Below are 23,850 nucleotides of genomic sequence, written 5' to 3'. Positions count from 1 at the left end.
ACCAATCACGCGTAAGCAGAAGGCGGATCGACCTGATCGTAAACGAGGTACTCGAGATTCCGATACAACGTTGACGACGAGAAGAGTGAATTCGTAACAGCAATGTCAGCGCGACTGCCTACACATTCTAGGATTCTTGAGTGCATCTGGCAAGCACTTGCCATATAACTATTTTGGCACTGCTTAAATGTAGTCACAGGAACGGTATACGATTTAAGTTTCCTTTGCCTCATTTCTCCGTGGCAAACATTCGAGGCTGTAGATTGGTGGGTGCATTTGGAGCTAACTTATGACCCACAAAAGATATGACAAGCCATCGAGAAGCGGCGTAAACATGTTTCAGAATGCGCAAGCGAACTGGAAATGTGAACATGTAACGGTTAAAGGTGATTCAGAATGTACGAAACACTCCGCCGCGCACGGAAAACATGGTGGTAACTCGTTCCTGTCCGAATATTCTACGTAGTGAGGAGGCAAGGCGCTTCACAAGTATTCATTGCAAGAGCTGAGTGCACGACGGGTGCCTTTTGAGGGAACACGTTTTGAGTTGCATTGGTGCTTCGCACTGCCTGCACGAAAAATTAAATTTCCAAAAATCACGCGCCACCTTCTGTTCATCGCGTTTGGTGCCCCGGAGCCTTCCGAGAAATCCTGAAGGCGGAACCTGCCCTTCGTTTGAGACTCACTGTCCAAGCACATTATCTCTCGCAGATAGTCGGTCTACGGTCCCCTTCTACCGAGAGCGAAATACTCAAATAAGATGGAGAACCTGCATTCACATGATCCGGATTTAGATTTCTCTCCGCACCACTTTTGCCACGGTGTACGAATTAGAAGAGGGCAGTGCATGCCGAGCTGGTCGCTGCTGAGAACACAAGCACAACGTGAATGGTTGTGGCTCCCGTTTCCTTCCCGCAAAACCCCTTCCCTTTTGCCTGCTTCTCCTCTGCTTTTCCGTTCAGAGGGTGAGGGCGTGACAGTCACTGTTTCCGAAGTCTCTCCTTCTGGAACCGATTCGCAGGCGGCGCCGCGTTCACTGCGTTGATTCGACCTAGAGATGCCCGACGCTTTCGCTAGTCATCTGGGCCGCAGACACGAAATCTCGCGGTGTCTCTTGGCTTCGTTTTTCTGTTTACATTGTAGGAGGCAAGACCGGCGTACCAGCTTGGAGTAGGAAAACGACCTACTTGGTAAGAGTGGGCGAACTGACGCGAAAAAGCACGGTCGCCGAAGGAGCAGACCTTTTTCGTAAAAAAGAACAAAGCGCCTGGTTCACTCGGGATCCGCTCTTGAGTCCGGACGTGTGTTTCAAGGGAGACACCACTCGACAACCGAGAACCTCAGCGCGTTTCAAAGGGCGTTGCCCCCGTGCACACCAGCGCGGTGGTCCCGAAAGAAAGGAATCGGCAGCAGAAACGCGACACCACGCGCCCCTCGGGTAAACTCTTCCTTCATCGCTTCCTTTACTGTGCCTCTTACGTTGCTCAAAAGGCGTTTTCCCCCTTCCCTACTTTTCTCAAAGACAGCGACAGGGACTTGACATCCGGGCACACGCGCGTGCTGCCTTCCGGGATCGGCACAAGACAAGAAGCAAGTGTCTCGAGCGAACCGGAGAAGTTGAAATATTCAGGTTTGGCTTCCTTTCGCTTTTTTCTGCGTTTCACATTGAACTTCCACTGCCTTTGTAGGTTTTTGGTGCGCGTTCACCAGCAGACATGGTCGGCAAACGACTTGTTAGGATCCGCTTCCGAAACGATTTTTCGCAGTGCCTTCTGGGGGTCGATGTCTTTTGAGCTTCTCGGATGGGAAAACCGTTGCCTTTGGTTTTCCTGACTTTTTTTGTGTTTCCTGCTTGCTTCTTTACGAGGGCAGACTCTTCGATTTCTGTCGCCACATGGGGCGTCCACGGACCTCGTCCCCATCGTGCCGCGCGCCGCTGCAGATCCTTCTGCTGAAACAAAGAGAACGATCTTTCACTGAAATTCAGCCGTCACTTTGAAGAGTGGTCTCTGCCTTTCGCCCCGATTTCTTCTGTGCTGTCTGCCACATTTTCTCGAGGCCTTTGCAGACCCATGCGAAGATTGTTCAACCGTGAACTCTAAACCCAAAGTCACGGTTCGGAGATTTGTTCCACTTCTCCTTTTGCAAAGAACTTCCATGGATCCAGAGGGGATCCTGGAGGACTCGGCGGCTATCGCCAAAGAAAATGAAGAGACGGAAGTGAATTTCGCTCCGTCCCGCTGCTTGCCGGGAGAACCTGTCCACGTCAAAGGTCACCCGGAGCAGCTCGACAAACGTGAAGACGGCGCGGAAAAAGACAGGGAGCTACACCTTTCTCCCGAAGAACTTTGCATGCACATCAACGAAATGGAACTACGAGGACTCATCGAACCCGCCGCATGGTCAGGAAAGTTTTTCAAATGCTTGTCTTGTTTCTCCGTCTTTCTTCTTGACCGACTCGTGCCTCCTTCCCTTTCCACTCTTTTTTCGGGAGACCCTCTTCCCTTCACTCTCACTGGCCGTGTCTCTTCTCGTCACTTCTTGTGTGCACTGTTCGTGTTTCTTTTATTTTGCCTCTACTGAATCACCGTTGCATTTCTCCTCTCCGTCGTCGTTGCTACACGATGGAATCGCTTCCTTTCTCTACAATGAGATCGTCTCCTTCCTCTTCGCTGTCGCTGCCTCTCTGTCTTCTCTTCTCCCTATGTTAATGGACCTCTCTCCTTTACATGCATGAGTAAATCTTCATGCCTCTATCACTATGTCTCTCTCTTCCTCGACCTCTCTGTACCACTACCTGTTGGTCGCTCTCTGTGTCGATCTCTGTGTGTGTCTCTGTACTTGTATTTTTTTTAGTCTCTGTATTTTCCTCTCCATCAAATTCTCTCCGTCTCCACTTCAACAACTCAGTTCACTGAAAAAAGTCCTTTTTTCTATTTTTTCCAGGCTCGTGGAGTTTCTTCCACGTCAGCGAGGCGCGTTTGCAGGTCTCTCTTCTTCTTCTTTCCGATCTCAAGAATGCCAGTCTCTCCCACCTCAAGTTTTCGGGGTGAGAAAAAGAACGCACTTTGTCTCCTGTCTTTCTTCTAAACAGTGTCTGACGTTTTTGCTATTCGCCTGTGATTCCGCCACTCGTTTGCCTGCCTTTCCGTGCCTTTCTTGCTTCCTGGCCGACCTCCCTGCTCACAGAAATCTGTGTTTCCTGTCGTGCTTCCCCTCTTTTCTCTCCTTCGCCTTCGTCGCTTCTCTCGTCCCTCTCTCCTCTGCTTTCCTTCTCTTGTATGCCCCCCTTTCGGTTCCTGCCCCCCTTTCGGTTCCTGCCCCCCTTTCGGTTCCTCTGATCGTTTTTTGTCTCTCTTCGCTACCTGTCTCGTCTGCCTCAGCTACTCCTCCAGTTGAGGCCTCTCCTCCACCAGCAGGCGTTTGCGGCGGCGGCGCAGCTGATGCGGTCTCCAGAGGATGCTGAAATTCGCGGCTGCATGCAACGAAATTCGCTTCTCGCCTTTCTCCACTTTTATTGTTCCACGATGGCCCATGCGCAGCGGGAGGCCTCGAGTCTCACAGGCTGTGATTTGCGATCGTTCGCCCGGGTACGCTGGCATGCAACGAATGAATCGAATCCTCAGCTTCCCGAAACTCCTTCGTGTTGTGTCGCATTGCAAACGCTGCAGTTCGCGGGTTTCCTATGCGTCACAGCCTGCCTTGTCAGGCGTTTCTAGATACGTTCTGCTCTCTACTGGCCTGTGTGTGTCTGCTAGATATGTGCCTTTCTCTCTCTACCTCTATGTTCTATTCTATGAAAACCATCGTCCATGGATCTACCTATTTGTCGGTTCGGAAAGAGCAACAAATCGGTGTCGTTTTAGTGGTAGGAAATGAAGTTCACTGGGCGCCTTAGTTGAAAGCTGGCTCGCTTGTTGCTCGTTCATGTGCCTTTTGAGAGATGTAGAAATGCGGATCTGCACATTGATGTAGATGTATTTGGAAAGATTTAGAGATTCGCGTCCTGCTGCGGACTGTAGAGGTTCAGTCTGTCTCTGCGCCTTTCCCTTTCCATTTCGGATTTTGGTTTCCGAGAAAAAGATTGTGATTGCGGTGTGAAGCCGAACTTAGGTTTGCCCTGTCTGCTGGGTTTGATTTCAGAACCATCGCTCGACTTCGCTTCCCTTTCTCCTTCCCACAAGAAGTCCTTCCGTTCTTGAAAGCCTTGCCGCGGACCTGACCTTGTGGCTCTCCGCTTCGCACCGGCGTCGCACTTCATCATCATCTTCATCATCTTCATCATCATCTTCATCAGCTTCTTCTTCTCGCTCTTCTTCTCGCTCTTCTTCTCTGTCTTGTTCTTCTTTCGCTTCGTCGAGCGTCTCTCAGAGAGAGAGTTGGGGGACGCGGGTGTCGGCGAGAACCGACCCTGGTGAGGCAGAGGGAGCCGCAGGACAGAAGGGAGAGAAGACACAGTGTGCAGCAGGGAGAGCGACGGAGGCGTCCACCTTCGCCGTGGAGGAGGACGGCCAGCAACAGAATCGTCAGACTCCAGCCGCAGCTGTCGACGAAAACTCAGACCTCGAGAGAGGCGAAAGTTACCTTTGGTGGCTCCTCGCTGTTGTGCGAAGAGGTAACCTCAAACTCCGGGTGCACCGACGCCTGTTCAGCTACAAGTATCGTTATTCATATAGAGTTCTATATACACATCTGCCTGGACATCTGTACGTGTATCTATTCGTATTCGCACTGTTTGTATGCATATACAAATAATCATCTGCCTACCTATATATATATATATATATATATGGATATATGCGTCTCGGCATGAATACAGTTGTTCTGGGAGTTTGCGTAGTCGCGGTTGGACATACAAACCACGTTTGCGAGTCGACGCACGTCCGCAGCTCTGTAGATGGCTTTGTATTTGCATGTATGCACTTTAAGGGCATCTCTGAATTTGACAGTTTCAGGTTATTAAGCATTGCCGTTGGAGTTGAACAAACTCTTTTGTTCCCTGCACTTGCGCAGTTATACGCAAACGTATATTTTTGGCCGTTCCTCGACTGCATGCACTCCGTTTGAAAAAGGATGCTTTTTCGCTCTCTTGCCGCCGTGAGTCTCCTGTGGGGCTGTGCGTTGGCCATCTGAAGTGGCTTCGCTGAACGTCTTTGACCAATGTTCCCTTTCTTGTTTCTCGCGTTTTGCCTGGGGCTACTTTGACTTCCAATAGTTCCGTGTTTCTGCCTATTTCCAGCGCAGAGTCAGCCTCTGGCGGCCTTCTGCGCCTTTCTGCAGTCGCTGCGGACGAACGTCTTCAATTTTGCGTGCTGGCGAGACTTCGCGGACCTCGTCGCCTTTCTGTGTTCCGGAGGCGCCGAGACGCTGGCGCTGTTTGCCTCCGATTCCGTCAGCTTGGACGACTGCCCAGGAAATTTCAAATCGTCCGCGGAAGAAGACGTTCGCGAGTCCGAAGCATCCCGCTGGAGAGAGAGCAGAAGCGAGAGTTCACGACAGAAGCTCGGCCATCCTGACCGACCAAACGGCAGAGGGAGAGAAGAGAGAGAAGAGAGAGAAGAAGGAGAGGGAAGGAAAGGAGCGAGTAGCTGCGCGTTCCGGGATGGAACGTTCCGGCGACCGCAAGAAGAGAGCGACTCAGATTTCGAGGAAGACGACGAGCTCGTGCATGCACTGAAAGAAGCAGCAGGCGCCCAAGTTCTGTCGAGCAGAGAAAAGGTAAAGAACAGAAATGTCCATATCTGTGTACGGTGAACCCACGGGTGCGGAAGCATAGAGATGCGACGCGAGTGATATACAAGCGACGCGTCGTTTTTCTTTCTTCTGTTCTGGGTGTGTTTCCCTCCTCGATGTCAGTTGCTCCCTCAGCTTCCTCTCTCCGTCTTTCTCTGTCCCTCGTCTCTCTGTCTCTCTGTCTCTCTGTCACTCTTCCTCCATGTTCGTTCCTCTGTCCGTGTCGCGCTGTCTCTTTCTCTCCGCCGCTTTGACTCTGTCGTCTGCCTTCGCTTTTTGCTTCAGCTTGCGGTCGCGTGGATGCTCGACTGGGCCTCGTCACCGGTTGCCTCTTACGAGGAGTTCCTCAGAGCGCTTTCTCTTTCGCGTCACTTCATGACTCGCGCGGGCTTCGCCCTCGTCTGCATGCACTCAAAAAAGTTTGTGGAAGCTGCGAGAGAATACCATAGACTTGCTCTCGCCTTTCCAGACGTTCCCCACCTCTACGCTCAGGTACCCGGAGAATCTCCGCCTCTCGTCCCTCATGTTTTCGTTCTCGGCACTCTTCTCTCCTGACCTCTCTCTTCGCTGTTTCTCTTCGTCAGACTCTTTCCTGGCGTGCCTCTTCGTGCAGTTCCTCCCCGCCGCCTCTCTTTCTTAAACTGCTGTCTCTCCACTTGTCTCTGCTGCGTCTTTCGCTCTTCACCTTCTGTGGTACTCACTGTCCTTCTCCGCAGTGTTCCTCCTTGATTCCCTCCGACCGATTTCCTTCGCCGTCTGAGGGTGAGGTAGAGAGAGGTCGGTTTTTGACCGCATGCAGCGATTCTTTCGACAGGTTTTTGTTTTTCTTCTTTTGTTTCGCATCCTCTCGCCAGCGGGGCTACGCCTCGTTTCTGAGGGTTCTGAATTCAAGAGAATCCCTTCGTCAGGGAGTCTCGCTTTCAGAGAAGTAGTTGCTGCTTGCCCTGTCTTGTCCGCGTCTGTGGTTTTTGTACACTTTAGTTCACATTCCTCTAGGACCGTGACTGGAGGTATCTCCGGTTCAGTCCGAGCAGCGAAAGTTAGTCCTCACCCTGCAAAGTAGCAGGGGTGCACCCGACCGAAACTGCGGCAGAAATGCTCACTTCTGTGAATAGCAGAAAGGGAGGTTCTCGATTCAACGAACGAGATGAATGCCACGAGAAGGGAGGTTTCAAAAAACTCGAGACACTGCTTGGACTCTCAGACCAATCACCTCTTTCCTTGCTCCGGCGCGTCTGCGTTGCCTTTGTTTCTTTTTCACCGTCGCCTCAGACTCGAGGACCGAAGTGGAAAGATTTTCTCCTCTCGTTTGCCGCTTTGCTCTCCAGTCTTCACGATTTTGTGTGTTTTCCTTCAAGAGTCTTCGGATCTGAGTGCACTCTCTCGGCATGTCTCTCCTGCCTCGGCGTTTTTCGCTTTTCCTTTGAGTTGGACGCCTTCTGTTCTCTCTTCGCGGTTCCTTGTTGCGCTCTCTTTTTCTCAGCTCGCAAAGTGCAGCTACGAGATGAAGAGCTACTCACACAGTCTGAAGTTTTTCAACGCCTTTCACAAGCTGTAAGCCGTGTCTCCTCTGTCTCTTGTGTCTCCTCGCTCGTCTCGTCGCCTTGAGAGGCACCCCCTCGCATTGATCCTTCCAGAGGCTTCCCGGTCGATTTCATGCAGGCATAGGACTCCGACGCTCTCTGTCGCTCTGCAGACTGGACAGCCTTCCTTTCGGAGGAGAGCTCTGCAGTTTCGAGGATGCGCGCAGCGTCTCTCTGGCATTTTTTTCTTCTCCTTGCCTGGATCTCTGGCTCGGACGTTTTCGTGTGTTTTCTCCCGCTTGCGTGGGTTCACGTGGAGACTGATAATTCGCTCTGGACGTCTCTTTTGCGGTCCGCTTGCGTCTTTAAATCTTTTCTGGTGACTCGGGGTGCTTCGGCGAGAAGGACAGCGAACGTAACTTCTCGTTGGCTCTGTTGGTTTCTCGGAATCTCTGGAGATGCCAGAAGGGCAACCCCCCACACACACTCCACTACGTGCACATGTAAATATTCATCTATTTATACAGAAAGCTATCTATATACGCGTCTCTCTATACGCATATATATATATATATATATGTATGTATGTATGTATGTATGTATGTATGTATGTATGTATGTATGTATGTATGTAGTAAATGTATCCCTTTCTAAATACGAAAGCGTCTCTGAAAGCGTTTTTCTTTTCTCTCTTTTCTGTGTGCCTTTAGCGCGCCGTACAGGCTGAACTACGTCGACGATCTGTCCCACATTTACTGCATGCGCAACGACGTGGAGGCGCTTGGAAATCTCACGCAGATGGTGAGTTTTCTTCTTCTAGATTGAATTGTTTCTCTGTGTTCCAGGTAATTCTGGAATTCATGCAGTTTTTTAATGTGCAAAGAATTCACAGGACGAGTCGCTCTTAACGCGTTTTCTAAACATTCGAAAAGTAACTACGCATTCAATCTTGAAAGACCACAAGAGATGTGCGAGAAAAGGTACACATGAAACTGAAACGGTTCCTCCTCCAAGCAGACTCCAGCGGCGTCTCGTCTCTTCTGAGGACCAATGCGCTTTAACGCACGATTTATTCATCTCTTTCAGGGATCAAAACACTCCATCCGAACGCAAGTACAGGCACTTGAAATAATGTAAATATAAATATATAAATATATAAATATACGTATGCGTATTGTGTATATGTATGTTCACACGTATATGTCACATCACGTGACCGTATGTGGTTTGTGTGTGGATGGCTTATAGGCTCGCAGACACACAGTTGTTACTCAGTGTTCCTGCAGCCTAGCTTTATATTCAGTAAACCACCTTTTTACATAGGCATATGTTTGTGTAGGTGTACGCTAATGCGCCAGTGTACGTCTCCTTACATATAGCTCTTTCATTCCATCTCTCTCTCTCTGCGTGTCTCTTGATGTCTTCTATTTGTGCCCCTGGAGTCTATCTATCTATCTCCATCTCTCTCTATAGATCTATCTATCTATATATCTGGATCTACCTGTCTATCTCGGTCTATCGATCTATCTATCTATTCATCTATCTCCATCGCTCTCTATCGATCTATCTATCTATCTCGATCTACCTGTCTATCTCGATCTATCGATCTATCTATCTATTCATCTATCTCCATCGCTCTCTATCGATCTATCTATCTATCTCGATCTACCTGTCTATCTGGATCTATCGATCTATCTGTATCGATCTATCTATCTCGATCTATCTATCTATATCGATCTCTACCGATCTATCTATCTCCATCTATCTGTATCTATCTATTTCCATCTATCTATCTCGATCTATCTATCTTTTTCGATCTATCTTTATCTATGAATATGTAGGTGTTTGGCTTTTGCATCTGTCTATGTCTGTGTCTTTCTACATGCGTTTGTCTCTTATCTAGTTCTGTCTGTAGGTATCTGTCTACGTGTATCTATGCATATTGGTCGATGGTCACTTTTGCAAGCGTCTGCTGTTCTCTGATTTGCGTTGGGATTGGCTCCCGTGAGTGAAGCCTGTTTGTCGTGGGCTTCTCCTCTCCATGTCTCTTCTTCACTTCTGCTCTTTGCTTCCTGTTCTTCGCCAACTCTTGGTTTTCTGTCTCTCTCGGGCGTTCGACTTTTCTCCGACGCAGTGCTTCAGCGTGGATCCGCACGCGCCTCAGACGCTCTGTGTGTTGGGGAATTTCCTGTCTGCTCAAGATGACCGACCAGGTGCCATTCGCGCCTTTAAGCGAGCCGCGCGGCTGGCGCCTCAGTAAGAAGCAGAAGCGATTTGAGTCCCTGTGTTTCCCTTCGAAAAAGAGATCTGCATCGTCTCTTCTACCTCCCGTCGTCCGCTCACACAGCGAAAGAAGGCGTTCGAGCCAACGCCTGACCGCCTGCGAATCCTCCTTCGCGCTGCGTTGTCGCTTCGTCCTTTTCCTCGCTGCTCGGCCTCTTCTTCCCGTGTCTGCACGGGTCCCAAGACGCTTCGTACCGATACGTCCTTTCGCTGTCTGCGTCTTCTGTGCTTCATTCACCCGTCGATCACTCCCTCTCTTCGGTCAGCTCCTATGTATACGTATAGATCTATGAGATATATGTATATGGAGTTATCTGTACTGGTGGTACGCAGACGTACATATTTATTGTTCTATCGTATATGCATTCATCTTTAGTATAGGCGCCCGCTCTCGCAGTTCTCCTCACATTCTCCTCACCCCCACTGGCCTTCGTTCGACTTCGACTTTCGCCTGCAGTTTGGTGTCGGCCTGGGTGGCGCTGGGCCATGCCCAAGTGGAGTCGCGGGACTTGGCGTCTGCCGTGCATGCATACGAAGCTGCGACGCGCGCGGACGCAGGCGACTGTCGAGGCTGGGCAGGTCTCGGACAAGTCTACGCGCTCTGCGGAAATTGGTACCTTGGCGTTCGATTCTTTCACAAAGCCTGCTGTGCCCGGTGAGCTTCAGGGCGGGGGTCCATTCTCTCTGTCGACCTGGCCAACTCTGCGCGTAGCTTTGGAGTTTTGCAGCTCTCGGGGATGTGCCAATCTACGCGTCTCTGGACGTCCTGCGTCCCTTTGCCGATATCTATCTATATCTGTATCTATCTGTTTCTATCTATCTATCTATCTATCTATCTATCTATATCTACCTATATCTATCTATATACATGTGCGTACGGTTATGCATATGAAGATGGAGAGTGACACGGATAGCTTGTGGTGTGTATGTGGTGTCTTCATTTGGAGGCATTGCGGGATGACCTCTCCTGATGAGGAGGGTCGAGTCGGTGTTCGTCTTCGTTCTGTGTTTTCTTATTTCTTCGTGTCTCTTCCTCTCTCTCAGTCTTCCTTTCTCTTTCTCTCTCTCCCACTCGCCATGGTTTCACTTTCTCGCTGTCTCGCGTTAACAGGCCGGTTGGCCGGAAGACGTGGAGGTTCATTGTTCCTCGGCTTTTGCTCGTTTTCTTGTTTCTTTTCTTCTTCTCAGACCGACAGAGCCGCGCCTGTGGACGCACCTCGGCGACGGCCTCGCCAGGCTGGGTCGCGGCGAGGAGGCGATTCGCGCATACGAGCAAGCCTGGTTTTGGCTGCCTCAAATCGAGACTGCAACGCGCCTCTTTCGTTGCTACCATGTGAGTCTTTATTTCTTTTCCTCCTTTAAACAGTGACAAATTCCTCTCCTTCGTGGACCTGCCCCTCTCTCCGACTCTCTCTGTTTCCCTTTTCTTTCCGTCTCCGTTTTCTCTCTCGTGGTAGCTTTCTTTTTCTTCCACTTTTCTCTCTGTCCTTCTTCGTCTCGGACTCGTCCTTCCTCTCTCATTGTCTCTACCTCGAGTTTTCCGCGAGCCTGCGTTGAGGAACGGTTTCCGACTCGAGTCGCAAACGCTGCGAGACTCGAAACGGCCAACGTCTGTTTTTTCAGGACCGGGACGCAGCTTGGGGCGTCGCGGCGTCGCCAGAGGGCGCGCACTGGGCGTTCGCCGTCACCGAGAGGTCAGCGGCGAAAGTGAAAAAGACTTCAGAAGAGAGAGGAGAGCGGGAGAGGGGAGACAGCGTCGAGTTTTTGGACCTCTCGGGTGCTACGGGGAACGCTTTTCGGCGTTTCGTTTCGCCATTCTCTCGCGTGACGCGTTGCTTCCAGGTCCAGGGAGACTTCGCTGACTCTTCGCGAGACACGGCTGCGAGACAGAGAGGAGAGGGAGCGAAATCCGGGGAAGGTGAAGCGCCTGCGCGAAAAAAGCAGAAAAACTCGGAAGACCCGTTGACACCAGCTGAGAGTTGAATCGTGCAGAAGCCTGAAGAAGAAAGAGACATATCCGACTGCCTTTTTGGGCGCAAGAGGGAGAAAAAATTGCGAACGGCGCCTCAGCGCCATTTGCTCTGCATGCACTGTGCGGTCTTCGCTTGTGTTCGAGTTCCCTGGACACCGCCTCAGTGAGTAAACAAACAGTTCGTGCAGATGTTGTCTGTGTAGACGCCTCGACGCTTTTTTCTGCTTCACCGCGTTCGAAGGCTGCGCGACCTTTTTCTGGAGCGAGAGGTCGTTGCAGAAAACGACGAAACGCCAAACGTAGAAGGCACATTTAGATTCAGAGCTCACCGAGCAAAGACAAGATATGGCCGGAGCAGGTTTCCAAAGTTGCTACTCGTGGAATCCTTTTCCGCGAAGAAGAAAGGCTACGGTGAAGAGGCGTTTCCTCGAGCTCCTTTGCCCGATAGGAAAGGACATCATGGAATTGCCTGTGCAGACACCAACTCACGTTCTGCGTAGCAACTCTTCCTTTTGGTCTCGTTGTCTTCCAACTTTATTTTCGTGGTTGTGTCGCGCTGCTCCTGCCACCTGACTCGTCGTGGGGTCTCTTCTCTGCTTCACGGCGTCTCCCCTTTTTTCCTCTTCCAAAACCAGGTTCCTTTCGCAAGAGATTCCACGGTCGTCCTCGGGCCGAGGCGAGGCGCTTCTCGCCGTCTTCCGAGCGCCTTGGCACGACCTCTTTTCGTCTCCTTCTCTTCATTCCGCTTACAGTCGGACAAACGCCAAGCCGCCCTCGGTAATAGGTCTTCCTCTGCTTCTCATGGCTCCCCTTTCCTCTTGCCTCTCTGTAGCTCTCGGTTCCGTTTCTGTTTCCCCGTCGTCTGTCGTATCCTCGAGCTCCTTCTTCGCTCCACTTTCTCCCTTCGGCCTATATTCAGACAAAGCATATACCAGTTGCGACTCCCTTGCCTGGCTCCCCTGTTTCTGCTCGCTCGGCGCCTATTTTTTTCATCTGCTGGTGCGCCTCTGAGACATTGGCTTCCTGCCTCCACAAGGATGTACAAGCGTGCAGTACGCCTATGTAGAGTCTCTACATGTGTATGTAGTTGTCAAGTTGTGTATGCATTTCAGTGTATCTCTCGCAACGCCTGTTTTTCGACTGTCGACCTGCGTTCTGTCAAACTCTTCATCAACACTGATGTTTCTCTCTGTGTTTTCCCTCGGCATTCTCCCCATCCCCTCTCCCTCCTCTTCCTCTGTCTCCCCTCATGTCCATCTCTGTGTTGGTGCGTACATGCGCTCCTTTCTCCCTCTTTCTCCGTCTGTCTCTGTTTCTCTCTGCGCAGAGGGTGGTTCTTATTTGTTTATCGCCGTTTCTGGATGCCTCGCGGAAGACACACAGCTACCGAGGCATGAAGACACAGCAGGAAGAGTTGCATCTGTGATGTTGCGTCGTTTCTCTTTCCTTCCATTCTCAGGAGGTAGCCTCTCGTCACCACGACTTGGTCCTTCTGGCGTCTGTCTTCCGCGGGGCGCCGGAGGACATTCTTGACAGTCTCCTCTACCTTGCATGCTTCTCTCGTCTCCAGGTGGGTCCCCCTGAAGAGGTACTCCGCAGAAAAAGGAGCATTCGTGAGAGCAGGAACTGGGTTTGATTTTCTGCACCGACCGATCTCGCATCGCAGTGCTCCTTCGTTACGGGAGGCGCGACAGAGACTCAACAGAGAGACGCGTTTCTCGACAATTAAATTTCGAGGCAAACGTTTCAGACACACCCCCTGTCTATGCAGCGCTAGCAGTATCGTTTGTGCGACTCCACGCCTCTCGGCTGTGGGAAGACGTCCTGTATGTCTCCCTTCAAACCTTCGTGTCTGCAGGTGCTCGCGCAGGCTCGTTTTCGCATTCGCATTTACTTCTCTGTCTCTGTATCTTCGTCTACGCGTATCTGCCCTTGACGTGTATTTAACTGGTATTCGTCAGCTCCTTCTGTCTGCCTTCATGCCGATATATCCCACTGTGTCTGCGTTTGGGTGTCTTTAACGGTCTGTACCTAACCGCGACAGGAAGAGAAGAATGCATGCGCCTGAAAGCAGTTTCAGAAACTCGATCGTACCTCTTCACTTCGATCGTTGTCTTTCTCTGTTTTCTCTGTCGCTCTTTTCTTCTGAGGCAGATTTCATGGCTTTTTGTGAGTCTCGTGAATCTTTCTCGCTGCTTTCTTTTTTCTCAGAGAGACGTCCGTACAGCACAGCAGCTGATCACCATCGGTCAAAGAATCGGCGGTGAGGCGAAATAAAAAATACGAATGCAACAGACACTCCCATTGTTCCAACAGCTCTCTCATCCCACAGGCTCTCCTTTATTTCTGCCCGTAGCTGTATCTACACCCAAACATATATTTATATATATATATATATATATGTTTATGTACGCATGATGCTTCTTTCTCTTCTGTTCTTTCGTCTTGCTTTTGCCTCTCTCGCCTTTCCTCGTCTTTCTCTCACTTCTGTTCTTGCTGGACTCACACCTTCTTTGTCTCGAGTTTCTTTCTCCATCTTTCTGTTTTTTTCTGTTCCTCTCTTTCTCTCTGTATTTGTTGCTGGTGTCCCCTCTGCGTCTCCATTTTCCTCTCTGCCTTGGTTTCTCGCCTGCCCTTGTCTCTGTTCGTCGCCTCCTCTTTTTTCTGACTTCTCCCCTTCTCCCAGGTCTCTTCCTCCGGTTTCAATTGAACTGCGTGCAGGCACCCACGGAGAGGAAATTGTTCAGACTCTCCGCGGCGACGGAACAGCTTTTCTGTGACTCTAGGGAAACGCCAGCTTCGTGCGCTTCTTCACACCTTAACGCATATATATATATATATGTATATTCACGTGTAAATATTTATATTTGTATATATCTATATATATGTATATGTGGGTTTATCTCGATTTATATGCATATATTTGCGTCGGTGCATTTCAATACACTTGCGTCTTACCGGCATGTCGGTTCAGTTGAACCCCACGTGACCGTGTATCCGGTCCGGAGCGGTGCGACCGAGAGACAGCCATCTTTGTCGCTAGACTGTTTGAAAAATCCGATTTCCGTCGATTTTTCGTTGCACAGCTTTCTCTGCCTGCATCGGCGCCAAGACGCATGCCTTCACGCAGACGAAAATTCGGGGGAAAACGTTGAGAGTCAGAAAAATGGATAACGAACGAGAAGGGAAGACATACGTTCACCTCACACGCGATATGCACACACCTGGTTTTCACTGGTTCTGAATGCGGTCTTTGCTTCGACATTCTCATGTTCTTTTCTTGCGCGAGAGAGCTGCACCTCTTTTCTAGAGTCTCCTACTCGTTTGACAGCTTCTGCAAAGAAATTAAGCCCCACGAGCTTCGATCGTCTTCGCCACTGCTACGCAGCACAGGCAGGGAGAGCGCAACTGCCTGTGCTTTTGGCAGGTTCGCAAGGAGCAGGTTTAGCACCTGATGTGAGAATGCTTTTCGATGCGGGCTTTGAATTTGATAGAAAAACTCGAATCTGTGTCCCGAAACTGGAGTTTCGTTTGATGCGGGGAGTTGGCTTCTACGGTAAAGGTAAATCCGAAGACAATCTGAGTCGAATAGATGCGAATACCGGCTGTTCCCGTCACTGAAGCATTTGCCGTCTTCTACTTCTGGCTAGAGTTATGCTGGGGGAGCTTTTTGAAGAGCTCCTGGGAATGCGCCTGACGCGTCTCCGTCTGGGGGACCCAGAGGCAGGACGCTGGGTTGACGCTCTCGGGAACGATTTACGACGCTCCCGAGAGACTGAACTTGCACTTTGCTTGCGAGATACTCACAGGCGAATGGCGGGGCAGTGACAGGCAGCACGCCACTGGAGTGCACATCCAGTCGCTGTTCTCGATTGCTAGAAAAAGAAACAAAGCGGTGGATTAAGCAGCACTGAATTCTTCACAATGCGTATCACTTCCCACCATGTATATATATCGAACGGATATGTGTGTTTACAGCGGGAATGCATGAGATAAATTGAAGGATGAAAGTCGCCGAAAGTTGAAAGCACGCGATTTTGTCGCATACCACAGTGTCTGCTCTCAAAAAAAAGCGACCGTTTTGAGAGCGAAAAACCGGAAAAGTGAACCGCGACGAGCGTCCCTTTGAAAGAAGCCAAGAATCCACCATAAAAATCCTGTTTTCGGGACTCGCCTTCGGGATTACATACACACGTACACCCCCGCGCGACTGAGCGCGCGCGCCAAATTTTTTACCATCCGGAGAAGTCGAATGTTTTTCTCGCGACTTTCACTTTCTGCGGAACTGCGTACTCGAGCAGAGCCTGTGCAGTTCCGCTGCTCTCCACACCCGCAAGCCCTGCAGTTTCTGCGTCTCGCTTCTGAGAGGCCTTCGGCGGCGTCGGAGCCTGCATGCGTCCGCTGGCTGTTTGCTTCACAGACTTGCCCGGCAACAGGGACGGGGGAAGATACTTTCCTACTGCCGACGAGTGGCGCGCGGGATGGGAGGCAGTCGCGTCCAGCGCGTCGCGGTTGTTGAACCACGGTTTCATCGCATTCTGAAAAGCACGCAAAGGGAGAAAGAGAGAGGCAAATGCACGAAAGACGGCAACTGAAAAACGAAGCGAAACACATGCAAAACAAACACGGAGACTACTCAGACATTAACATTCATCTCCAACGAACGACGTATATATACATATATACATATATATATATATATATATATATATATGTAAAGGCAGGGACGATATGCCTCTTTACCGGAGGTATTGTGAGACTCTGATGATAGAACGCCTAAATCGAACTCGACATATATCCAATAACGCCTTTGACACATCCGTCGGCATTAGTCGACAACACATCAACATTCACGTTATTGGACACCACGTACATTAACATAAATAAATATATACATACATATATATATATATATATATATGCACATACATGTATACAATGTATTTCTGATTGTCAAATCATGTGCAATGCTTATATAGGGAGAGTGTCCACCCAGTGAAGGCATGAAGCCATGCGAAAAAAAAACGCGTGATTGAACGCGGCGTTTTTCGCGCGCAACGGTCTGTCGTTTTTTTGTGTGGCAAATGACACGCTGCATGCAGAGAACAGTTCGTCTAGAACTGGCGAGAGGGTCCGCGGTGTTCGCACCTCGAGTTTCTTTTTCTCTTTTTCTTCCTCCTCGCGTTTCTCGTCTTCCATCTCCTTCCTCGCGTCTTCGAATGGGTTTTTGAAGACGATAATTTCCTCCACTTTCGGAGGCTTCAGCGGCTTGTCCTTCTTGTCCGTTTCCAACTTCTCCCACTGCCGAAGCACATCCAGGCCGCCTACGACTGCACGACAGCAGGGAGGGTGGCGAGACGAGGAAAAACTGCATAAGAGCGAGGAGACCGGCCAAGAACGCGAGCGAACGAAGCGCCAGAGAGACGAAGAGCCGAGGAAAAACCAAAGGCGTCAAGCCGCCAGCGATATCGACAGACAGAGCAGGCTCCACAGCTGAAAGAAGGGAGAGGCACGCCCACCAGCGAGGCCGAAGGAACGACACAAGACATGAGACTCGGAAAAAGCGGAAAACGAACCGAGAAGCGTGTTGGTGGAGATCCGCCAACACCGGAGAGAACAGACAGAGAAACGTCTCTGAACCCCCACCCTGCGCGTACCTCGTCCGAAAATGGTGTGTTTGTTGTTTAAATGCTCGCAAGACTTGAACGTGATGAAGAACTCTGACAAGTTGGAATGCTTCCCGTCGTTCGCCATGGACAAGACGCCAATGCCCTGGTGCACAAGCCGATTGTCAAATTCGTCTTCGAAGGGAGCACCTCCAGGAAAGCCACTGATCGACCGCGGACTTTGCTGCACCTCTTTCTTCTTCGAAGGCTGTCGCAACTCTGCGCGCCCCCCTTGAATCATGAAGTTGCGGATACACCTGAAACAGAACATAATGCAGGAGAACAGGAAGCGCCGGGCGGGTGCACTGAGGGAGGAGAAGGGGAGGCGCTCAGAGAAATGAAACATGCGCAGAAGGAGAGGTCGAACAGAGGGCAACCGGCGAGAAAGAAGGGAAGAGATGGAGTAAAGCAGGCGAACGTCCTGACGCGGAAGAAGAGGCGAAAGAGGAAAACAAGACACAAGAGAAACGGGAGACTAGACGAAACACAGAGGACAAAGGCGACTCTGTCCTTTCGGGAAAGGAAGAAGAAAGAGGACTCTGCGATTGAATTACGCGAGAAGCAAGGCAGTGAGAACAAACACTCCAGAAAGCAGAGAGTCGTCAGGACGTTCTCGAGACGAGTGACATTTAACTGGCAGGGACTTCTTGAGGATACATACCTGTGAAAAATAGTGTCGTCGAAGTACTTGACGGCACAGAGCCGAAGGAAGCTGTCACATGCTCGAGGCGCCATGTCTGCATGCAGTTCGATATTCAGGCTTCCCTGGGTGGTCACGATTCGCAGATATCTGTACACACATGCACCCATGCAGACATGCACATGACGAGAAATAATCGGAAAAAAGCGATGCACAGTTGAACTGAGGACGCCGTGCTGCGCAGACAACGCGATAAGGGTGACTGTCCCATTATACCCAGACACTGTCTTTTTGCAAGAACTCGCAATCCAGAGTCTCGCTCTTCACAGCCCTTTCGAACCACTGCTTTCAAGGATGCCCCTCGTCTTCTGTAGCGAATGCGCAGACGTCTGACCTTCCAGGCAACTCCACAAAACAGAGAAGACGCCATGTCTGTGCGGCCAAAAACATGACGCGACTGCACGCGTCGCAAAAAAAAACACAGACGAAGAGAGATACTTTCTGCATGCACCCGCCTCTGAGCATGCACCCGCCACTGAGCATGCACCGAAAATAGCACGTGCCTTGGCGAGTTGTCGAATGCAAACGCCTTTTGTTTTCAGCTTCTGAAAGACACCCTTTTCTTTTCACACAGAACGGTTCCCGCCTGTCACGGCTTCCAGGTCCTTGCCTTGAGGTCGTACCCTTTCTTTTTGAGTTTTCGGCACCGCGCGTAGATCGGCTGCATGCGCTCCTTCTCCGACAACTCACGGAACTCCTGAGTCGCGCTGCCTTGCACAACGGTGGAGGTGAAGCCCGCCGCCATGCTGGAGAGCCAGAGCAAAAAGAAGAGCCGGGCAACTGCATGTGCATGCAGGAGAAACTCGCGCAGAAAAAACGGAAACGCAACAGCGAACGAGAGCGCAACTGCATGTGGCGACGCAGAAGCGAATCGCTTTTGAAGGTGAAGGCAAATACAAAGGAGAAGTAGAGAAAGACAGAGAAAGAGATAGGTCGAGGGAAAGACAAGGAGGGAGAACGAAAGGGGAGATGGGCGTAACGAGAGACACAGATGTCGACAGAGCCACACAGAGAGACGAGAAAGACGGAAAGAGAAAGGAAAAGACATGGATCGTAAGCCTCAGGAGGAGCGAAACAGCTTGCAAGGAGGGCGCATATGTTTGTTGCGAATCTATTCTCGCGGCCCTGTCTGAATGGAGGGCCATAACACCCCCTGATTCCGCAGACACAAGGTATCTGCTGCCTCTCCCAACTGTGGCGAAAACTCCATTGAACCAAGCCGACTTGAAGTTGCATATGGTAGACCTTAGGGACCCTGCATCACCGGCGATCTCACCCTCGCCGTGCTCTCCCCGTGTGCGATGCGGACACTGTCGGTGAGCCCAAAGAGACAAAATGCGGACTTTGCGAGTGTGTGTCGAGAACGCCTCTCTGGGTGGCTTCGTTTCCTCTCACCGGTGAGTGGTGTAGAGCGAATGTTTCTGCGGTTCGCTCTGGGGGGCCGCCTGTGGCGCCTGCTCGCCTGTCTCTCCAGAGCCCTTTGGATGGCCGCCTTCTCCCTGTCCAGCGTCGGTGTCTCCCTCTTCCTTGTTTGCATGCATGTTGGGGATCAACTTGTTGTGCGCAGTTTTCCTCTCCTCCTCTTTCTCACCGGCCTCCGCGAGAATACGTTCCATCCACTCTGTCTTCTTCGTCGTCGGCTTCATGCTGTCTTTCTCTGCGGGGATGCCTTTGACGCCCACGTCGACCTCCTGGCCTGAGGCGAACACGCACCAGCGAGCCCAAGGAAAGGGCAAACACTCCACGCGCGCATGCACATATGCTGTCGAGGTGGAGGCGGCGCGACGGGGCCGCCAAAACAACCAAATCGCGCGAAAGAGCTCGACCTCGGCGCAGGCGAAAACCCGCGCGCTCTGTCCCGCCTCGGGTGTCTATACACGCGCGGAATGCGAGGGACGCGAGGCGTCGGCCGTCGTCTTCGATCGCGGAGAACAAGCGGCCTCCCTTCTGTTGCGCGCATGTGCAGCCGTTGCTGAAGTCGAGAGCGCGGGAGACTTCTGCAAACGCGAAAGCGCGTACGCGAAACTCCCGACCTCCCCGGCGACTGCGTGAGCTTCCTCCACCGCGCGTGCAGCCTCGAACAAATCAGCGACGCCTCCATACACACATCGCCTCAACTCTCGGCATCTCCCGGACCACAGACGCGTAAGGAGCAAATACATAGAAATACCCAAAGATACACTGAAGTAAATGAACAGTTGCATCCACGTATGAGTTCCCGCCTCCACCGACACATGCAGCAACCAATGCGTCGACGCATACCAGTATGCATATATGTATCTGTATGTATCTAGATGTATCTATATGTAGAGATACGTAGGTGTGTATTCTCCAGTTGAGATATGGAAACACACAGGCATGTGCACAGAACGGCGTACCGATGGGCGAGGAACAACGTGAGTCGGTGGTGCCATTCTCCCACAGTGCGCGCGACCAGCTCCGGACAGACCCCCCGGAGGCAACAATCTCATCCCTCACATCATCCTTCACATCGACGCACACCTGAAAGAAAGGTCTGTGTAGGTATGTACATGTATATGCATGCATATGCCTACGTGATGTACCGAGATGCGGACTTTGCGTCTGTATGTGGACCTGCAGAAACAGATGTGCTTTGCCATGTATGACGTACACAGGAGAACGCGAAAGAGGGCACCCGAGGCAGAGAAAACGAGATATGAAAAGAGCAAAGAGAGTTCTAGCGAGAGACTCGAGAATTCACTGACCTTCTCGTACGTGGTAGAACCCCTCGATGTAGCGGGTCTTTGCATCTGCGGGATTTTGAATGTGAATGAGGTCGGAATGAGAGAACGGCTCGCCTGGAGAAAGCGCACAGACCAGAGGCCTCTGCAGGCGGAACGTTTCTTTAAAAAGTTTTTATCATGTGGTAACGTCTTGTCACCTTGAACAAAAGATCCTCGCGCCGTTAGAGAATGGTGAATCGTGCATGTGTCGCATGTGACAGAGAGACAAGCATTTTGGTGTCTACGCTTCTGGCTTTACGATCCTTCTCGTCTCTGTGCTCCTTCTCTGCATTCGTTTCGTTTCTCCCCTCCACCCTCTTTCGTTCTCTATCTCATTTCTTGTTGCTTCTTCGTCGCCTTTTTGCCGCAACCTTTCTCCTTCTTTACCGCCTCTCTCCTCTTTTTCCTCCTTTCGTCTTTCTCTGCTTTCACCCTTTCCAGCATTTTCTCCTTCCTCAGGTCCCTTCTCTCTGTCTGGTTCTTCCTCTCCTCGCCGTTGCTCCCTCGTTCTTCGTCTGTTCTCTTCGTTTTCAGGTTTCCTCCGTTTCCAGCTCCCCTCAACTCTCTTCTCCCCTCTCTCAACTCCTGGTGTGTGTCTTCGCAGGCATCCACGCGCAGCGCACGAGACACCTTTGCTTCCGAGGGAGCTCTCGCATCCGCAGTACCTCCGGCGGACCGCCCCATCTGGTTCGCCTCTCACCTGTGAGCAGATCGTTCCAGTTCTTCGGTTTCTTGCAGAGGTTGTCGATGGCCTCGTAGCTGTAAACGTGCCCCGACTTTCTGTTGGCGACGATGTGGGTGTGTTGATTGAAAACCTTGTAAGTCACGGGACAGTGGAACTGACCCTGCTCGTTTTTGTGGAATTTAAGCGGAACCAAGTCGCCTGCAGAAAGCGGCTTTCCGTTCACCGGGTTCCGCCGGTACCGCTTTATATACGGAAGAATGTTGGCGGGATCGAAGACGACGCCCTCAGCTGTACACACCGCGTCCTCGAAAGGCCGCAGAGAGAGCCCGCTGTAAACAACGAAGCGGAACCGTGAGGCAGACGCGAACGCTAGGGGACAGGCCCACCGCGGTCGGCTTATACACGGAGCAGAGGTGACTCAAGAGGAAGCGAAATTCGCAGCCCCGACAGCGAAGGGGCGCGACAGGACCTCGGCATGCGGTGACAAAGACAGGATAAGGAGAAAACACAGCTGAGGAGAAGAACGGGGGGACGGGGGCGGAGTAAGGAAAGCACATGGACAGTCAAAGAGAGGAAAGGACTGGGTGCAGATTGAACAAACAGAAAGAACACAGACTAGCAAAGACGGGAGGGCTAGGGAGCAAGAGAAAAACGAAAGAGGACAGAGTCGGAAACAGAGGACCGGGAGAATCACGGAACGTCAAATGACGAGAACGAAGAGAACGCAGCGACGAGAAATAAGAAAAAGAAAAGGAACGAAGAGAGACAAGAGAGCAAAGGAAAGAGGGGACAGCAGGAGAAACGAGAGATGAGAAGTCTTTTTGTGGGCACAGACGGGGAGACAAAACAAGCAGACAGAAAGGAGATGACGCGAGGAGGAACTCACGGGATAGAGACTTACCAGCAATAAAAGGGAAGCGCCTTGTATGGCAGCTGGAGGGCCTTGGTTTTGTAGCCTCCCCAGTCTGCCGCATACTCGCTCTGCACCAGGTAGAGCTTGTCTTTTGAGTGTTTGTGTTTCCCCATCTTTATGCAGAGAAGCAAGAAAAGTAGAAGACAAAGACGAAGTCAGATACGGAAGAAGGAGACGGAGAGGGAGACAGGAGTAAACGGCGAGGAGAACGAAGAGATACGAAGAATGAGGACGATGAAGACAGTAGGAGACAACGACGAAGCGACAAGAAGGAGGGGATCAAGATGAAGAAGACAACATAGAGAAAAGAGAATGAGAAGAAGAGAGACGAAGAAAGGAAGCAAGAGCTCGTGGGAAGGCGGAGAAGCAGAGATTCCGGTGGATCTTCCTCGCAGAAGAGGCACAGAGATGATGACAACAGACAGAAAGAAGAGAGAAAAAGGACAACGCGAGAGGAGAAACAGGAGGAGAAACGAGAGAAGAAACCAAAGAGACGCAAAAATCCGAAACTAATATGCTCAGAGGAGGGCCAAAACAAATAATGGAAATGAAATGAGTCATGTGGCAGTTATCTGCTGCGTTTCGTTAAAACCATCCTGGGTATCAACCCATCACACACGAGTAGACTTCAGACCGCGAGAGAATCGGTAAAAAAGTCTTAATTGGCCGGTCGCCTTCAGTGCATCGTTCGCGAGACACTTGCCGGTCAACTAGTCCCCCAAAGCAAAGCAGTTCCATCCTCTCGTAATTGTTTTTACTCCCCCTTCGCAGGAAAAAACAGCCTCTTTGGAGTCTTGGCTGTGGAGCTGGCGGGTCCGCGGGGAGCCTCGCGCCTCGCAGTCGGGTCCTCGGAGGGAAGTACTGACTATCGAGGAAGGAATCGGGGAGTGAGGACACAAAAGGACAACTTGCCGCGAGAAATACACGGCAAAGTGCAGACAAAGGAAGCGAGGAGTACTGAAATTAAAAGGAGATTTCAAGGGAGACGGAAGAGACGAAGCGGAAAAGTCGACGTTCACGGAATTCATACGTTGACGGTTTGGGCGGTGACTGGCAGTCGCCGCCTCCTAAACAGGCATACAAATGCAGCGAAGAAACGTAACCTGGAAACACGAGTGTCTGTAAACAAAGGGAGACCAGAATTAGGCAAAAACAGGGAGAAACCAGTGTGAAATGTGACCCGTACGCGGAGGATCTCTGCGTGAGCAGCAGCGATTTCGCACGGGGGAACGGACACTCAGGGAGAGCAACGCAAATCTGAGGCTGAAAACGAAAGAGTTCCAGCGGTGGTCCTTGTGTCGAAGCCCTACGCATAGCCAAGGGTGGTTTACAAATTTGGACGGCAGTTCGTGCTCCTCATTTCACAGGATCCTTTTGCCATCCTCGCAAAGTGTGCCGGTCAGGGCAGCGAGATGGACAACCGGCGGTACATGTGCGCCACAAAGCGATCAACTCGCTTCGACGGTTTGTTTATTTCGAGCGAGGAACGCGGAAACCACGCTGTTGCGCGCATTCGCCTGGTACGATGTTTGACCTGCTGAAAGACAAATGTACTGCGAGCGCCAGTCACCCGCCTAAACTGCATGCGGAAGTCGATGAACCTCACTTGACCGGTCGAGCTGGAATCTGCT

General features: G+C 51.2%; 2 protein-coding genes across 2 annotated transcripts; one reads left to right on the top strand and one right to left on the bottom strand.

Moving 5' to 3' along the window:
- Positions 1-1,625: 1,625 nt before the first annotated feature.
- Positions 1,626-14,326, top strand: TGME49_305950 (tetratricopeptide repeat-containing protein). The gene is made up of 16 exons (XM_018782464.1): positions 1,626-2,402; positions 2,947-3,049; positions 3,384-3,590; positions 4,144-4,615; positions 5,240-5,718; positions 6,019-6,225; positions 7,217-7,287; positions 7,967-8,057; positions 9,391-9,512; positions 9,997-10,194; positions 10,728-10,872; positions 11,163-11,233; positions 12,147-12,288; positions 12,971-13,081; positions 13,723-13,774; positions 14,233-14,326. The coding sequence occupies exons 1-16, from the start codon at positions 2,158-2,160 to the stop codon at positions 14,289-14,291; spliced, it is 2,775 nt and encodes a 924-aa protein (XP_018636154.1). The 5' UTR covers positions 1,626-2,157; the 3' UTR covers positions 14,292-14,326.
- A 1,016-nt stretch (positions 14,327-15,342) lies between these two features.
- TGME49_305940 (peptidyl-prolyl cis-trans isomerase, cyclophilin-type domain-containing protein) lies at positions 15,343-23,751 on the bottom strand. Its single transcript, XM_002370325.2, has 9 exons — positions 22,208-23,751; positions 21,322-21,635; positions 20,604-20,696; positions 19,273-19,573; positions 18,501-18,623; positions 17,839-17,967; positions 17,169-17,434; positions 16,660-16,841; positions 15,343-16,049 (listed from the first exon to the last, which is right to left on the bottom strand). Exons 1-9 carry the CDS (start codon positions 22,330-22,332, stop codon positions 15,744-15,746), a joined length of 1,839 nt encoding a protein of 612 aa, XP_002370366.1. The 5' UTR covers positions 22,333-23,751; the 3' UTR covers positions 15,343-15,743.
- Positions 23,752-23,850: the final 99 nt, after the last annotated feature.

This window comes from Toxoplasma gondii, chromosome IX, assembly GCF_000006565.2.
Source record: "Toxoplasma gondii ME49 chromosome IX, whole genome shotgun sequence".
In the NCBI taxonomy this organism is placed as follows: domain Eukaryota; phylum Apicomplexa; class Conoidasida; order Eucoccidiorida; family Sarcocystidae; genus Toxoplasma; species Toxoplasma gondii.
The sequence above is the reverse complement of the archived record's forward strand: the minus strand, read 5'-3'. Positions and strand labels throughout refer to the sequence as shown.

Coding starts and splice junctions, on each gene's coding strand:
- TGME49_305940 (XM_002370325.2), bottom strand. CDS start 22,332: ATGGGGAAACACAAACACTCAAAAGACAAGCTCTACCTGGTGCAGAGC. Junction 18,624..19,272: donor TCGCTCTACACCACTCACCG/GTGAGAGGAAAC, acceptor CTGGCTCTCCAG/CATGGCGGCGGGCTTCACCT. Junction 17,968..18,500: donor CGAAAACTCAAAAAGAAAGG/GTACGACCTCAA, acceptor ATGTGTGTACAG/ATATCTGCGAATCGTGACCA.
- TGME49_305950 (XM_018782464.1), top strand. CDS start 2,158: ATGGATCCAGAGGGGATCCTGGAGGACTCGGCGGCTATCGCCAAAGAA. Junction 6,226..7,216: donor TTCCCCACCTCTACGCTCAG/GTACCCGGAGAA, acceptor TCTTTTTCTCAG/CTCGCAAAGTGCAGCTACGA. Junction 13,775..14,232: donor CATCGGTCAAAGAATCGGCG/GTGAGGCGAAAT, acceptor AACTGCGTGCAG/GCACCCACGGAGAGGAAATT.